The sequence below is a fragment of the Xenopus tropicalis genome, chromosome 6 (assembly GCF_000004195.4).
Source record: "Xenopus tropicalis strain Nigerian chromosome 6, UCB_Xtro_10.0, whole genome shotgun sequence".
NCBI classification, from domain to species: Eukaryota; Metazoa; Chordata; class Amphibia; order Anura; family Pipidae; genus Xenopus; species Xenopus tropicalis.
In genome coordinates, this window is record NC_030682.2 from 104,365,691 (window position 1) to 104,382,167 (window position 16,477).

At 37.7% G+C, this 16,477-nt stretch overlaps 1 protein-coding gene across 9 annotated transcripts in view; it reads left to right on the forward strand.

Annotated features, from left to right (window-relative positions):
* The window catches only part of piezo2 (piezo-type mechanosensitive ion channel component 2), a 223,941-nt gene that overhangs the window by 194,050 nt on the left and 13,414 nt on the right, over nt 1–16,477 (forward strand). For all 9 annotated transcript variants that reach the window (XM_012965359.3, XM_012965362.3, XM_012965361.3 and 6 more), the window contains 8 exons: nt 6,890–7,267; nt 7,644–7,902; nt 9,531–9,713; nt 10,124–10,376; nt 12,321–12,453; nt 13,136–13,283; nt 14,528–14,742; nt 14,835–14,993. In XM_012965359.3, coding sequence (XP_012820813.2) covers nt 6,890–7,267; nt 7,644–7,902; nt 9,531–9,713; nt 10,124–10,376; nt 12,321–12,453; nt 13,136–13,283; nt 14,528–14,742; nt 14,835–14,993 — 1,728 coding nt within the window. The remainder of the gene's footprint in view (nt 1–6,889; nt 7,268–7,643; nt 7,903–9,530; nt 9,714–10,123; nt 10,377–12,320; nt 12,454–13,135; nt 13,284–14,527; nt 14,743–14,834; nt 14,994–16,477) is intronic.

The window sequence follows — 16,477 nt, forward strand, 5'->3', positions numbered from 1 at the left end:
TCTACTGTATGCATGGCTACATTATGTCTTATTTTATTCCATTAAATATTTTCACCTTACCTCCTAATTCTAACACTAAATCCTATGGGGAAACCCATTTATACTTGAAAATTCTTTAGGAATTAATAGAGAGCCTTGCAGAAGCCAGACTGCAAAATGTTTGGGAAATGTGTCTGCTGTGTATCTGTTGTGCTTGTGCTGACTATTCCTGTAAGTTTAATGAAAGTCGAACTTAAGAGGCTTTATCTGAATATATTCAAGTAGCTTGGCACTAGAATGTGAGTATTAAGCTCAATGCTGTGACCTTCTATAGCATGCCTCTTATCCAATCTGCCTGCTCTGTCTGTTCTGGGGCTTCCTCCTGAGCAGACAGAGAAAAGGTAGCAAAATATGGGGAAATTTCTAATCAGTAACATAATAAGGCAACAAATACTCCACAAAGCCTTTGTACCCATTAGTACAAAATTCTTGCTGTTTTTGCCATAAAAAGTATTGTAACCAGATTGTACAGCTGGAGCAGATTTTGTTAAAGCATATGCACACTATATATATATAAAAAGGGAAAAGGTTGAAGCTGCAGCTGTAGCATTTGCTCACATTTGCATTGTTTTGACCATTTTTGCCCCAGTAATAAAATTAACATCCACTTTTTACCTCTGTCTCCATTTCCCATTTAAGGCAACAAGAAATATGGGCAAAAGCAAGGAAGATAATGTGTGATTGCTGTATACAACAGTTTTACTACAATGCTGGCCATAAAGCATGTCTTAATGGCATATTCGCTACATAGCATTTGCTTAATTTTTACATAGGCACAGATTAGTAAATTTCCTCATTAAGAAACTGCCTTAAATTCATATCCCAACATTCTGCAGTTGCCCATAAATGGGCCTCTAGCTCATGTATGCATGTTTTAGTTGCTTGTTTTACATTATTGGAAGTGTAAAACATTCAATAGATCGTCCACAAGCAAACACTTGCTTAAATTGCATCTATAAATGTCAGCTAACAGATAGATATGTCCTTTTGTATGCTGTCAAATCAATTTTGCTTTTTTAATGCACACTAGCAAGTAATGTGTATAAAACAGATTTCCCAGTCTGACTGATCAAAAACATCTTTTTCCTATTGTGAAGCCCCCCATTCACACAGTAATACTGGCTAACTACCCACCCCCTATTTTGGTGAGATATTTTGTAAGTGTTCATGATTTGTAACTAGACTACAACTCAAGCTGTAACTTGTTGCCAAGTCATCCTAATATTTCAGGATAAACTGTGAATTTCATCCTAACAAAATTTTAATATTAGGTATTATTTATGGATTCTACAAGCCCACTAACTGTAGCCTATGCAAAAAAAGAGGTTTCAAATAATAGGATTGATTTTTCTAGATTATATATAAAATATATATATATATATACATTTATAATAAATTATATCAACAATCTGACAGTCTATTATACAGTATGTAAGTACAGTTTTTCTATCTAGATGGATGATTTTAAGCTTTTAGTTGTCCAGCCCTAATAACAATTAAAATTAAAATAAAGGTTTCATTGTAGCTACAAACAAACCAATGACATTTTTGCAAAAATAAAAAAAACTGTTACAGACAAAAGTGCAAAATTATTTGTTGAAACAGAACACTATAGCGCAGTGCTGTCCAACTTCTGTGGTACCAAGGGCTGGATTTTTCTGGTGAACATGGTGAAGGGCCAATAATGGAAACCAGTTTTGGCCACTCCCTTTTTTAAACCACGCCCATTGCAAACCAAACATTTGTTATCACGATAACCACATCAAGGATGGTAGCAAACAAAAAAAACCCAAATAATTGGTGCTCACTGCAGGGATATTACCCTTTACTCATATGTGTAAGAAGTTTATTATGTCATATTAAGGCATGCCCTTTAATCCATATGCCTCCTCCCCTGTGGACAGTGCAAGAACCCCAAGCACATAAACACCTTAAGGACACCCTACCTGGCACACACAACCAGCATAGGGCAGGCAGCATATGGCACACACAGGCAGTACAGGGCAGTCAGAGCATGGCACACACAGGCAGCATAGGGCAGGCAGAGTATGGTACACACAGGCAGCATAGGGCAGGCAGAGTATGGTACACACAGGCAGCATAGGGCAGGCAGAGTATGGCACACACAGGCAGTATAGGGCAGGCAGAGTATGGCACACACAGGCAGTATAGGGCATGCATAGTATGACATATACAGGCAGTATAGGGCAGGCAGAGTATTGTACACACAGGCAGCATAGGGCAGGCAGAGTATGGCACACACAGGCAGCATAGGGCAGGCAGAGTATGGTACACACAGGCAGCATAGGACAGGCACAGTATGGTACACACAGGCAGCATAGGGCAGGCAGAGTATGGCACACACAGGCAGCATATGGCAGGCAGAGTATGGTACACACAGGCAGTATAGGGCAGGCAGAGTATGGCACACACAGGCAGTATTGGGCAGGCATAGTACGGCACACAGAGGCAGGGTAGAGCAAGGCAAGCAGAGTAGGAACCATAGTAAGTGTACATGCACACCTGTCCTCTCAAAAATAAATAACCCGATGCTAACAGAGTATAGGGAGACAGCACCCCCACTAAATATCCATGAAAGGAACACTCAACACACAGGTAAGATGCCAAAGGCAGTGTAGGGTACACTGGTAGTGTAGGGTAGGCTAAGTATGGCGCATACAGGCTGTGTTTTGCAGCAGAGTAGGGAAGGAGACAGGGCAACCTATCATGTCTGCAAGTAACTAATCATGACCACTCCAGGGTGAACAGTTTGTACTGTACTATGTACAGTGCACAATGCTGGCACTGCTCCTACAGTCTGAAGTGTGAATAAGTGAACCATGTGTGAACAATACAGGGGTTTACAGCCTGAATCTGAGGTGTGAACAATGCAGGGGCTATTTAATCTCAGTACTGATACCATTTAAACCTTACACAAAGGTAAGTAGTCACAGCAGCCTGGGGTGCCACACAGAGGGGGGCTGCAGGGTGCCAATTGGGCAGCACTGCTATAGGGCATAACAGTGCTGTATTTCACAGTTTTTTGAAAATGGGGGCTGATGTTTGATTGGTTTTTGGATGGAGTGATTATATGTCTAGCCAAGAAGAAGATTATATAGCCAAGAAGAAGATTCTGCTCCATGACAGTACTTACCAGATTGTAACACTCACAGAGACCTCACTGCCAACCAAAAATCCATTTTGGCCAGCTATGGGGGGCAGGTTTTAACCTATGCTCCATAAAATACCTGGGAAGCTGAACATAGGTAAGTCCTGTATGAATTTGTGGGGATTAATGCAATTGTGCCAGCCCCCCCAAAAGTTTTACATTGTACTGTAATCAGTATAACATTATTTATGTAGACAGGTTTGCACAGTGATATTTATTGTCTGATTTTTTGTATTTAATCTACTGAATAAGCTGGCCTGTAACCTTGAAATGTATGTTTTAAAACAAACAATATATTCTTGTATTCACAGAAAAGTGTATTTAAATTCTAATATTGACTGAAATAAAAATGTGTTCAGACTTTTTAGGCTCCTGCCAGGCAAAAATAGGCACATTGAATCAGTACAATAATATGTACATATATTGTATAAATGATACCTATATTTACACAATATGTAATCATACAGATGTATGCATTGGAGCTATGACCCTACACAGAATAACCTTAAGTATTAATATTAATAAAAAATAACTTTTACTTTTGTTCTAGTGAACTGTTTGCTGTAGGATTAATAATATAAGAAATTTGCATGTAAAAGAACCTGGTGAACAGAAAATGTTGCTGCACTCTAAATTAATAGCATGCTGAGGGCTACCCGTTGCAATGAGCAAGGTTTAGTGCTACTGCTACAGTTTGACTATCCCACTGAAATATACTTTTCAGAACTGTTCAGTCCCATGTAAATAACTCCTTTCTGTATTCTTTACTTTGAGATCTGCTGAGATTACTACTAGTTTGTTTGGCCTAAGCTAGAATAGTTACTTTATATAGGTAAACAGGTGATGTACACCAATGATACATGCCTAGAAACACTGCACAGAGCATTTCCAAAATGACATTCATTAGTTGCTAAAGAAACAAAGGGGGTCATTTGTCAACACTGGGTAAATTTACCCATGGGCAGTAACCCATGGCAACCAATCAAATTGTTGCATTCATTGTTCTACTAGCAACTGGCTGAAAAAAGCCAATCACTAATTGGTTGCTATGGGTTACTGCCCATGGGCAAGTGTGCCCGGTATTGATAAATGAGCCCCAATGTGCCCTGAGGTACAGAGACTGTTTGGCTTGTATCGGCTGTGCATTTTTTCAGTTTACCAAATGTATGATTGTAATATTGTGAACCAGAACCCGAATGTCCAAAAATTCCATTTAAAAATATTTGTAAAAGCAGAATATATTTTCATTGTTGAGGTATTGCTCTAAGCAAGTGTACTAATAAAAAGAAGTGCCATATGTGTAATTAAGTTATCTTTGTTTAACTTTCGGAGATAACCTTAAAAGATATTTTTTTTATTTTTTATTTATAACAAGCAAATGGACATTTACAGCTTGTTATACTTCATACAAGCATGTCAACTGAGTCTAAATCATTATAATTCAAAGCAATTACACTGTAAACATCCTATATGGTGAGGAAATAGATCCCTTATTCACAGTCTCAGCCTCAGTCCCAGTCTCTTCCTTGCATCCCTGCTTTTTGGTCTCTAATCAGAAGTTCAGTAAACATTCTGTGTGTAGAAAAACAGAATATCACTTTGCTTGCTTACTCTTCATACACAATAGCTATTTCAAATAAATAGAGAATGATGATAAGTGGAATATTGAACCATAAACTACTGGAACATCAAAGATAAATATAATTTAGGATACATTATCCACAGAAAATCGCTTGCCGAAAATAGCGCCATCTGCCTCCTATCTGTGCCTGCACCGGAATGAATGGAATACATAGCCGATATCCGCCGAAGATACAAGTCTCGTGTTTTTTGGTGGATATCGGCTACATGTGCCTGCACCCGAGCATATTCCATTCATTCAGGTGCAGGCACAGGTAGGAGGCACTATTTTCGGCAAGTGATTTTAAGCTTGCTGAAAATATACGCCAGACATTAGATTTATTTCTTCAGTTATTTACAGTCTCAGTGATGCGCTGAATCCAGGATTTAGTTCTACTTTTGCAGCATTCATTCCTTGCAAACCGTTTTATTAGGTTCTTTCATGTATGTGGACTTTGCTGTTGTCAATAAATTGAGAAACCAAATATTATTAATGAAAAAATCTTATAAATCATTTTTCTTTGTGTTAAACAGCTGTAAAATGTAATCCATTTTTTATCTCATTAAAAATACATTGCAATTTCCATTCTTTAAGTACAGTTGAACAAAATAACATGCTAATATGCATTATTTGGTGATTGTGGGGTTACAGTGACTCTGTTAGTTGGCCTGTACAGCTCCATTACATTCTACATTCCCACTATGTGTAGGGAAATTAAAAGGATTTTCCCTCAGATTGGTCAGTACTGGGTGCTCTGGCCATGCATGCACACTCCCTTTATTATATACATGACACAGAGCACTACAGGGCCAATAAAATCAGCTGTGACCTTTTCTTCTCTATTGTCAGTATCCACTCCAAGTTCAGAAAAGTCTAGGGTGACTGAATGTTGTTGCAGATATTAGGGGTCATTTATAGCAAGTAAGTCAGAATCCAAATTGCCAAAATAAAGCCACAGTTGGCCATTTTTTGCACTTTGCACACTGTTTCCTTTCTTTGCTGTATTGCAATAGCTCTCCATGATCCATTTTGGTGCACAGAGGCCTGCAGCTACCCCTTAAATACAGTACTCAGATGCGCAACTTAGAGAGCTGGAGAGGGCACAAGCATAGGGAAGCAGTTAGGATAGAGCTGGCTTGCACTTTCTGACTCTGCACTGTCCACCACATGCTGGATTATTATTCAGTTTGTGCTGCACAACAATACAATATAGTCAGCCTTAAGGCCCTGGTCACACAGAGCACTGGCTCCGATTCTCTCTCATCCTGTAGTTTGTATGCAAGTGGAGAGAAGCAAGTCTGCTCTCTTCCGCAGCTCTGTATAGCTGCACTGACGACAGGCACAGGTTCCACCTGAGTGCAGCTACACTGAGTGAAAGCAGAACAGAGATTAACCTGAAAACGTAAAAGCAGCCATATAGGGTAGAAGAAGCCAAATAACAGGCATCATTTGCAAGAAAGAGAATATATGAAACAACCAGAGGTCAGGGTACAGGACAAACAGCAGACAAGATGTGGTCAGGAACAGGCCAAGATTAGGAATTAGGCATTTAGATAGACATAATAGTGACCAAGATCAGGAACAGAGTCCTTTAGGTGGCAAAACAATGTAAGTGGAAATATAAAGGTGTTTCATTACGATATGCTTATTGTGCACCTTACACATTTGCATATCCTCTGTGAAGTCACTACGCAACTGTCCCAATTGTGTTAGTTTGTCAAAATTGTGCTGTGGCAAAAAGAAACTGGTGCATGCTGCAAAGTGAAGAAGCACCTGCTGTCACCATTTTGGTAAACTCTTATAGTGTACAACTAATTACCTCTGCACGATTGGGGGATTAGGGCCAGCCAATGGACTATGTCAGTCACATATATAAAATTAGTAGCAAGTTTATATCCTGTTTAGAATTCAAATTCATGTATATATTTTACATTATTGCATCAAAACAACGATACATATAGGTATAGGTAACAAGAGAAGATAGGATCTCCACCATCAGGTACTTACATGGATTTGCTCTACTCCTGCTGATTATATTATGAATATATTTTGCCCTACAGTGAGCCAACTCAGTGCACCATGGTCTACTCACGGCAGGGCACAACAGAAACTATTGAGGAAGTGGAAGATGAAGAGGAGGAAGAAAGCAAAAGTCCTTTATCAAAGATAGAAGCCGAGGAAGAAGAATATGACATGGATTTGGAAGGGACAAGCTATACTCCGGACACAGAATTTCCCCTGTACGCCACTACAGAGGGGGATCTTCCTCCTTCGTACAGTAAAGCCGGCAGCTTCGAACAACTTACATTTGTATCTCAGGACTCGGCTGACAATTTAATGGTTCTAAGCCCAGATGAAAGTCGTACTGATAAGCTACATGATCATATTCTTCCACCTCTTACACATGAACTGACTGCTAGCGAGCTGCTTCTAAACAAGTAAGTGCACTTGTGAAAGAGGTTGTCTCTGATGATCTTTTCCCTGACAGAAAGTAATATCTTGCTATTTAAGCTTCTGTACAAATTGAAATGTTACATGAAACTGTTACATGAGGCCATCCCTTTATCTTTTTTAGCTAAAACCACTTTTTGTGGTGTTTGCAAAACCATGAACAATGTATAATATTCTTTATGAATCTGAATATTTTCTCATTTTCTTGCCATTATAGTCTCTAAAAAAAACATTTATGTGTCTACAGATATTAAAATACAAATAATAGGCTCCATATATAAAATATTTCAGACACAAAACATTTCTATGATTAATACTAAGGTTTTTCTTACTTCCTGTTATTCATACTGACTTTTTTCACAGAATGTTTTATGATGAAGAGTTAGAAGACTCTGAAAAATTTTATACTACTCAACCACGCCCGCTGCAGCTTATTTATGCCTTGTATAATACATTGGTGGCCAGATCAGAAATGGTGTGCTATTTTGTGATTATTCTTAATCACATGATTTCAGCTTCTATGATCACATTGGTACTGCCCATCCTTATATTCCTTTGGGCTATGCTTTCTGTCCCAAGGCCCAGTAAGAGATTTTGGATGACAGCTATTGTATATACAGAGGTATGTGTAATTCATTTTGATTTTCTTGAAAATGCAGATTTGTGCTGTGTGCAGGGCTAGCTTTTAACATTATTACGACTTTACACGTTTGCTTGGCACAAGCAGCCATGTATAGACACATCACACTATATCTAAAGAATTATTGTTTACCACTCAATGTGTTGTTGCATTACGAGTAAAGAAACTAAGCCATTATGGGCAGCAGAAGGGGTATTGCTGAAAGCAGTGTGTGCTTTCATATTGCTTGCAAACCTGCACTGGCATCTCTAGTGTCAACCAGTAGACAGTGTATTGAGCTAATCAAAAGTACAGCTTCTGTAGAACTGAAAGAAACATTCTGTATGGCTGCTCATATTTTGTAACTCTTCATTTGCCAGTCATCTAGTGATCACTGCGATAAATAATAACAGGCACAAGTTATTAAGCAGAAACCAGACTTTGTTCTGTTCATCATGTTTTGCCAAGAAATTGAGCCAAGTGGATGTGGATAATGTATTTAAGAATAATAGTTAAATTACTTGATAATGGCAAAGAAAATGATTTGGTCAAAGTAAATATTGCACAGGGTGAGGTATAAAATGCAGAAGTTGTTAGGTAGCATCTAATATTTTAGAACCCTGTTTTATACAGCGTGAGTCACAACCGAGAGGAAAGTAGAGGGACCATTTATGAACTTAAAGTGATACTGACACTAAAAAACGACTCCTCAAAATATGAATGTACATAAAAAGTTACCTATTGGTCATGTTGATTGATTTTCGCTGAGAGATTTGCTTTTGTAAATAATTGTTACTTGAAGTTCCTAAACCTGACTGTTTAGCCAACCTGACTGTCCCTTCTCAGCCTGTCAGTTATAGCTTCTTATGCTAACGGCCTCCTGCTGGACAAATATGGCAGCCCCCTCATAGGGTAACATGGGGGATCAGCCAGGTAATATAAAAGCATTGGGCAAATACTTTTATGGCAAAAATAAAGGTCATGCAAAGACAATGTTATGATAGATGTAAAAAAAGGTTTAATTTCTGGTGTCAGTATCTCTTTAAGCAAAATTGTAAAGTGCAAAAATGCTGAATAATGTACAAACTACAGGTCACACAGATGCTAGGGAGCACTGGAATTAACATACAACTTGAGGAGATGTTTCTCCTTTACATAGTGCACCTACAAACACAATTTACCTTCACCCTTTTGAACTCCATGTTAACATCCAGTGGCAGATATATTGATAAATCTGTCCCTTAGTGTATCACATGACAACCAGTCACAGTTGTTTTCTTCTGTTAATTTGTAGTGGATATTTTTATTGAATACCAATTTATGCAGAATTTAAGATTAATATTAATTATAAAAAATATCTTTGGCAAAACTGAACTGAGAGGGGCCTCTTTACCCCTGTACAACTCTGTGGAATACTTTTATAAACTGGACACGTTTATGAAATGTTAATTGTAATAATAATAATACTAAGGGCTTTATGAACTTTAGTATGTTACTGCTTTTAAATCTATAGTACTTTAAAATACAGCAAAAAAAATCTTAAAAATCTTGCTTTAACAAATTGCCTTTGGCACATAGTGCCCAAATTTCCTATTTTTTTTTTCCTTTTCCTAATTTTTTCTTCTTTTTAGGTGACAATTGTTATTAAATATTTTTTCCAATTTGGATTCTTCCCATGGAATAAAAATGTGGATTATACAAAGGACAAACCTTACTTCCCACCTAACATAATGGGCATTGAGAAGAAAGAAGGTTATGTGCACTATGACCTGGTGCAACTGCTTGCTCTGTTTTTCCATAGATCTATTTTAAAGGTACAACAAAAAAATTAGATTTATGCTCTAATCGCTAAGAGGACAGTTATTTATAGGCAGTTAAAACATATGAAAGAAATATGCATGAAAAGACTTTTATGAAAAGATAATTATTTTAGGGTATCTAAGTGTAGCTATGTTGTTGACATTTGCCACACACCCCCCCTTTTGGAATATACTATACAAGTCTCAATATAGGGAACTTAATGGGAAACCTAATGGGCCCCATTCACACTGGTCATGAGATGAAAGATATTAAAAAAAAAACAATAAAAACTTACAGCAACAAATTCAGTGTGCAAATATGTGACAGATCTTTCTTACATTGGCCTAGTGAGTAGATGTACAGATGTATTATCAGTGGCCCCAGATATCATTCTTAAATATATATATATACATTTTATTATTAGTGCCACGGGCTTTGGGATGAAGATGATGTCACTGAAAAAGCCACAGATAAAGACGACACGGATGGAGAGATATCAGAGGCATCAGGAAGAAGGGATTCCGTTGGCTCATTGAAATCTGTCAATCTAGCTGCGTCTGTGGAGTCAGTCCATGTGCACTTCCCTGAGGAAAAGACCGCTATCAGGAGAAAAAGCACAAGCAGTGGATCGCAAATTTCCCGAAGGTCAAGTTATTCCTCGCACAGGTCTAAAAGAGGTAACTATTAATGTGCCTTTCTAGCATATCTAATTCTTAGATGTTGCAAGATTATAAAAAATGTTTAATTCTGTCTGTTTGTTTATTAAATGCACAATGACATGTATCTTTTTCTCAGCTTTTGTAGTTAATGACATAAACATGTTGTATTCTCTGTTTAGTTGGAGTAACACAGCTGTCCTCTTTGTTATAAAACTGTCCTGAATTGCATGGTGAAAATTTAATGGGTTCACTAAATGTGGCATGGGGTGGAGCAGAGTGAAGTTAGAGCAGAGGTTTGCCTGGGCAGACTGGAGGCATAGCATTAATGTGTACTGGTTCTAAATTAATTGCATGCTAGAGATTCAAAGGTCCCAAAGCTGTAAAGAACAAGGAATTAAATATCTATATTCTTTATACAATAGTATATATTGCTTTTACATATGTTTGAAATATTAAAGGAACAGTATACATCCCTTTCCAACAAGGCAGGGCTCTCTGAACAAATTTCCTTGTTTCCAAGGGGGGCTGCGGTCAGTGAAAATAGCCCAATAAATTAGCACTTTATGATGGCAAAAAATAGGAAAATATGGATTTATCTTTCCAAGCTAACTCACTCAAACATTGTAGCACCCCCTTCATTATTTTACACAATAACAGAAACTGATTATTGCCAGCTTATACCCATGCACATCAGCCTGTAAAGCTTCAGCATTTTTTAAATAGTATTTTAAATTATAATATTAAAGGTACAAAGTTTGCTATTGATCTAGTCAGTATACCCACTATGTAGTGGGTAGCATTTATAGCAGCCTGCCTCTAGCGATAGAGATTTTTCCGGATATCATTGCCTCCTTAAACGTGCCCTTTTTTGTTTGTCATTACACATAAGCTTATGTCAGGCCCTAATAAACCCCACCAATCAACAAGTTTCAGTAAGAGTATATGGCCCCAACTGCACTTCTGAATATGCTTTTACATGTTTCCGTTGTAGTCAGCATAGTCAGTTCTTTTAATAAACAAGTACAAGTTACCCAGCAGCAACCGTTCAGCTCAATCAGTTCCAATTAGTGATCAGCACTTCCAAGTAATAGCCATAAAATCATCTTTATTACAACTAAGTGCATATGTAGAGCATCACAAAGTGAGGGTTTAGGTCAGATCAGGACCTTTATTAGCTTGATAAAGGGTCTAATCTGACATTCAGTGTTTCCGTGTGATTCGCTGATTATGCACTAAAAGGTGCTTTTATGGATATTGCTTGGAAGTGCTGTTCAATAATTGGAATTTACATGCTTCAGTTACATTGTTAATTTGAGTTGAAAAAATGCATTTGTGCTCAATTGCCAGTAATTTGATTATATGTGATTGTGTATAGGAATCTAGGTCCAATCTTAAACTCTCATCCCATTCCTTACTTTAAAGTGAGTTGCACAGAGATTATACATAATTAACATCAGACGTTGCTCCAATGGAGTTTACAATCCAAGGTCTTTTTTACATTCAAACACACTATGGTCAGTTTTATCAGGAGCCATTTAATCTTTTTAATTAGAGATAATGATTTGTGCATAGTGACCTGCTTGTGTTCCAACTCATAGATAAGGGTGCACTCATTATAGCATGGCTTAACTGGAGGAGGTTAGTTGACTAACCACCTTTGCTTCCTTTTACAGTTGCTCCAAGGAACCCAAGGAGGTGGATTTGGGTGTAAAACTTTATTCAATGTAACCGTTTATCATTGTTTATTAAGTAAAACAATAGACAGAATGTATTTTCAACAAAAGCCTTCTATTATGTGCTTGTAATAAATAAGGGTGTATATTCTCTATTACATCAGGAGATATCTTAATACTGAACTGTCATATAACATGAAATTTGTGTATTGCTATATAACAACAAAAGACAAATGTCACATATGTATATATTTATTAACATATACATTTCTCTCCTTTTAAATTAAAGGCAGCACCAGTACTCGGAACAGCAGTCAAAAAGGAAGCAGCATTCCCAGTATTAAACTGAAATCTAGAAAGGAACTTATACTGGAAAAACTCAGAGAACAGCTCATTAAAGCAAAAGCATTTACGATCAAGACGTAAGTAACATGACAAGTAAATACAAGCTTCAATGTCCAAATAAAAATCAGAATATAACAGAAATGGAACAGTTCCTGCCAGGCAGTGCAACTTGTACATTAGCACTGCACTGCCTGTTGGTGCAACCTTAATATAACCATAATTAGATATGTTAATCATATTCAATATAGGACTGAGAAGTTAGTTTTGTTATCCATTTGTAGAATGATCTGATTGAGGAATTACAGAGAGATAAAATCATAATACATACTATTTAAAAATGGTTGGCCCAAGAAGTTGTTTAATCGTAAATATACATTTAATATAATGCACAGAGTGGCCTGCACCTGACAACACTACATTCTGCACCTTGCAACAGGCATTCACTGAGGCCGAAATGTTTCAGTACTCAGTAGACTAGTAAATGCCCCCAATGCTTAGTGCCTGTGGTAAGTAAAATTCTAGAAACCCTGTAACAGTTTAACATCTAATCTACAGTGCTGCAGAGCAATAAATAATTCAAAAACCATAATGTATTAAAAAGACTAATTGCAAATTGTCTTACAGTACCACAGTCTTCCTCATACTAATAGTTAATTTCATAGTGAACTGGCCCTGCAATTTCTCGTGTTACTTTATCTACTATAGTGGTAATGGTGAATAGTTCTTTATATTATATATTTTGTGTTTTTTCCCTTCCAGGATACTACAAATCTATGTCCCGATCAGACAGTTTTTTTACAATCTTATACATCCTGAATACAGTGCTGTGACTGATGTCTATGTGCTGATGTTCCTGGCAGACACTGTAGATTTCATCATTATTGTTTTTGGATTTTGGGCGTTTGGAGTAAGTAGCTGAGTTCTTGAAGCAACATATGCAAAAATTCCATTTCCATCTTGCGATTAGATGATAGAGTATATTATGCATATACATTCTATACATAGCCTAAGCAATCAGAATGAAACTAAAAAATAAGCTGTCTTGTTCTGTACTTTTTACTACTGTGGGCTCATTTATCAAAAGAGGAAAATACCATGGGGGGACTAAATTTGCCCAGGTGCAGTAACCTATAGCAACCAATCAGCTGGTCACCTGTTTAAAAGCAAACATCGTTTTGGTTGTTATGGGTTACTGCACTTGGGCAAACTTAGTGCCTTTTATTACATATGGGGCCATGTTTTTTGTCTGCAGTTCACCTGCCCCAGTCAGTGTATTTATCAAAGAGATGATGCTTTCCTGAAATTAAAGAGATTCTGTCATGGGATTTTTTTATATTTAATTTTGAAACGTGAAGTAGGGCAAGACATATTCTTAGTTTCCAAGGTGCCCTCAGCCATGTGACTTACTCTGATAAACTTTTTTTAGTTACTTTTTACTGCTGAGCTGCATGTTGGAGTGATATCACCTCCCTCCCCCCCCCCCCCCCCCCAGCAGCAATCAGCAAAACAATGGAATGGTAACAAGATAACAGCTCCCTGAAACCTGCCTTGCTAAAAATGCTCCCATTCTCCAACTAGTTATAGATATGACAATAGCACTCAATAGTAAAACACCCAAGTCTGGCCATGACTCCTCCAGGAGAAACAATAGCAAATCTGTCAGCAGTTATTGTAAAACCACAGGATCAGGAACTATGACCCGAGATGGCTGCCTACCCACCAGTATTACTTCTAAAAAAATACATTGGTTCAAGAATAACACTTTAAATGGTAGAATGAAATATTTGCAATGTACGCAGTGTAGTTTAGTATTAAAAACTATACCATAAAAATCATTACAGAATCCCTTTAAGTGAATCCCTTTAAGCCCATGTACCTAAAGCCTGCTCAGGAGTTAATAACATGTCTCTTCCAGTGAACTGGCACAGTTGCACAAGGGCTCTGCTGTACAGAGCTCAGCTGCTCTATGCTCTATCCGCCAATGGGTGCAATTTTGCTACAGGTCCTCTTGTACACTTCTGTGTGTTTGTAATTGTGAGACTTCCCAGTTACTGCACAGGGTAACAGCTTCATTTTATGTAATATATTTGTTTAAATGATTATATTGGTCCTCAGCCATTATCATTAATGTTAATGCATTTTCATTTGCAGAAACACTCCGCTGCAGCAGATATTACATCCTCTCTATCAGAAGACCAAGTCCCAGAAGCATTTTTGGTAATGGTGCTTATCCAGTTTGGAACCATGGTTGTTGATCGTGCTTTGTATCTTCGCAAAACAGTCATGGGAAAAGTTATTTTCCAAGTTATCCTTGTATTTGGAATCCATTTTTGGATGTTCTTCATCTTGCCAGGGGTAACAGAAAGGTAGCAATCCAATACTGAGCCATATTTGTACTTTATTTGCCCTCTGTGCACAATAAGACCAGTCTCGAGAAATCTATCCTTTGCCTTTACAGGAAATTTAGTCAGAACACTGTTGCCCAACTGTGGTATTTTGTCAAGTGCATTTATTTTGGATTGTCGGCATATCAGATACGTTGTGGATATCCAACTCGGGTGCTTGGTAACTTCCTTACTAAAAGCTACAATTATGTCAACCTGTTCCTTTTCCAAGGGTAAGTATTGCATCAATGTCTGTTAACAAAGGCTAAGCCTCCCTGAAAACCAGCAGCAGCAGAAACTGAAATAATCAGTTAGAAAATGTGGAGAGGCCCATTTATCAACATTCTCATTTTTTTGGTTTTAGAGTTTTTTAAAAATTACGACAATTCATTTCCACTAAGAACATGAATATCAAGAGATTTATTAAAACAGCCTTTTAAAAAAAGCACGAACAAAAAAAAAATCATTTTTTTAATGAATGGAGTATCTGAAAAATCCGAAAACCTCTAATACCATGAAGCAAAAGAAGATCTTCCAATTGAAACAGGGCAGCTGCCTATTAACTGTTACATGACCATGACAGCTTTTAGACGGTGAAGTTTTGTATTAATGGTTTTCGTGGTTTTGACAAGTTAATAAAGTTTTGATAAGTTAATAAATCACAAAAAATTGGGTTTTTTTTAAATCCAAGTTTTAGTGCAAAAAAACATGAATCATAAAAAAATAAAATACGAACATTAGGAAATGCCCCCCCTAAGTGTTGTCAAGTATACATGAAACTGAATAAATTTATTTCATTATTAAAGGATAATTTATTTATTCTGTAGAATGCTTTAGGATAATGTTCCACAATGGAAAGGCATATGCGTCGCTTCATTTTCCTGAAAAAGAAATGCGATGCATAGGCCTTTCCACAGACGATTCCCTTTATTGCCGGTGGAAAGGCTTTTTGAAGAGATTAGTTGGCCACAGTAACAGAGATTTATCGCAGGCGACTAATCTCCCCGTGGGGCATTAGCCCTAGAAGTGCTCTCTGTTTAAAGGAGAAGGAAAGGCTAAAAAAGAGTTAATCTCAAGCTGCAGGCATACCTTCAATTATCTCAATAGTGCCCTTAAGTCTCCCCATATTTCTCCTGTGATCAGAAGCCTCACAGGGAAATAAAAACGCTGAGCTCTGTAAAAAAAAGTTCCCATAATTTCTCGCTCCTGCACCAAGACTGGTGTGCATGCTCAGTTTGTAAGACTATGAGTCAGCTTCCTGCTGATTGGCTCAGATCCACATTCCTAAGGGAGGGGAGTGAGTTCTTAGCATTCTTGAGGGAGGGGGAGCAGGATAGGGGAGAGAGGAGAGAGCAATGTGTCTCTGACACAGAAAAACAAAGAGACAACAAATCCTGTTGCTTTTGATAGAGAACTCAGTGCAGCATTACTGTAAGTGCTTGTGGCTGTATTTACATAGACCATTCTGATAAAGCTTACTTAGTTTTTACCTTTCCTTCTCCTTTAACATAGAAACTGCCATATTAGTTTGGTGTGAAGTCAGTTCCATAGCCTGGCTGAGTCTGTCACACACTGCTGGCTCCTAGCTCTTAACTCAGATTACAGCAGGGAGGGAAGGGGGGTGCAGGAAGAAGGGAGGGGGCAGAGAGGAGCAAGCTGCGCAGGCATGCTGTGAGTAAATATGATACCAAAGCCCATGTGTGAACAGAAGCAAAGG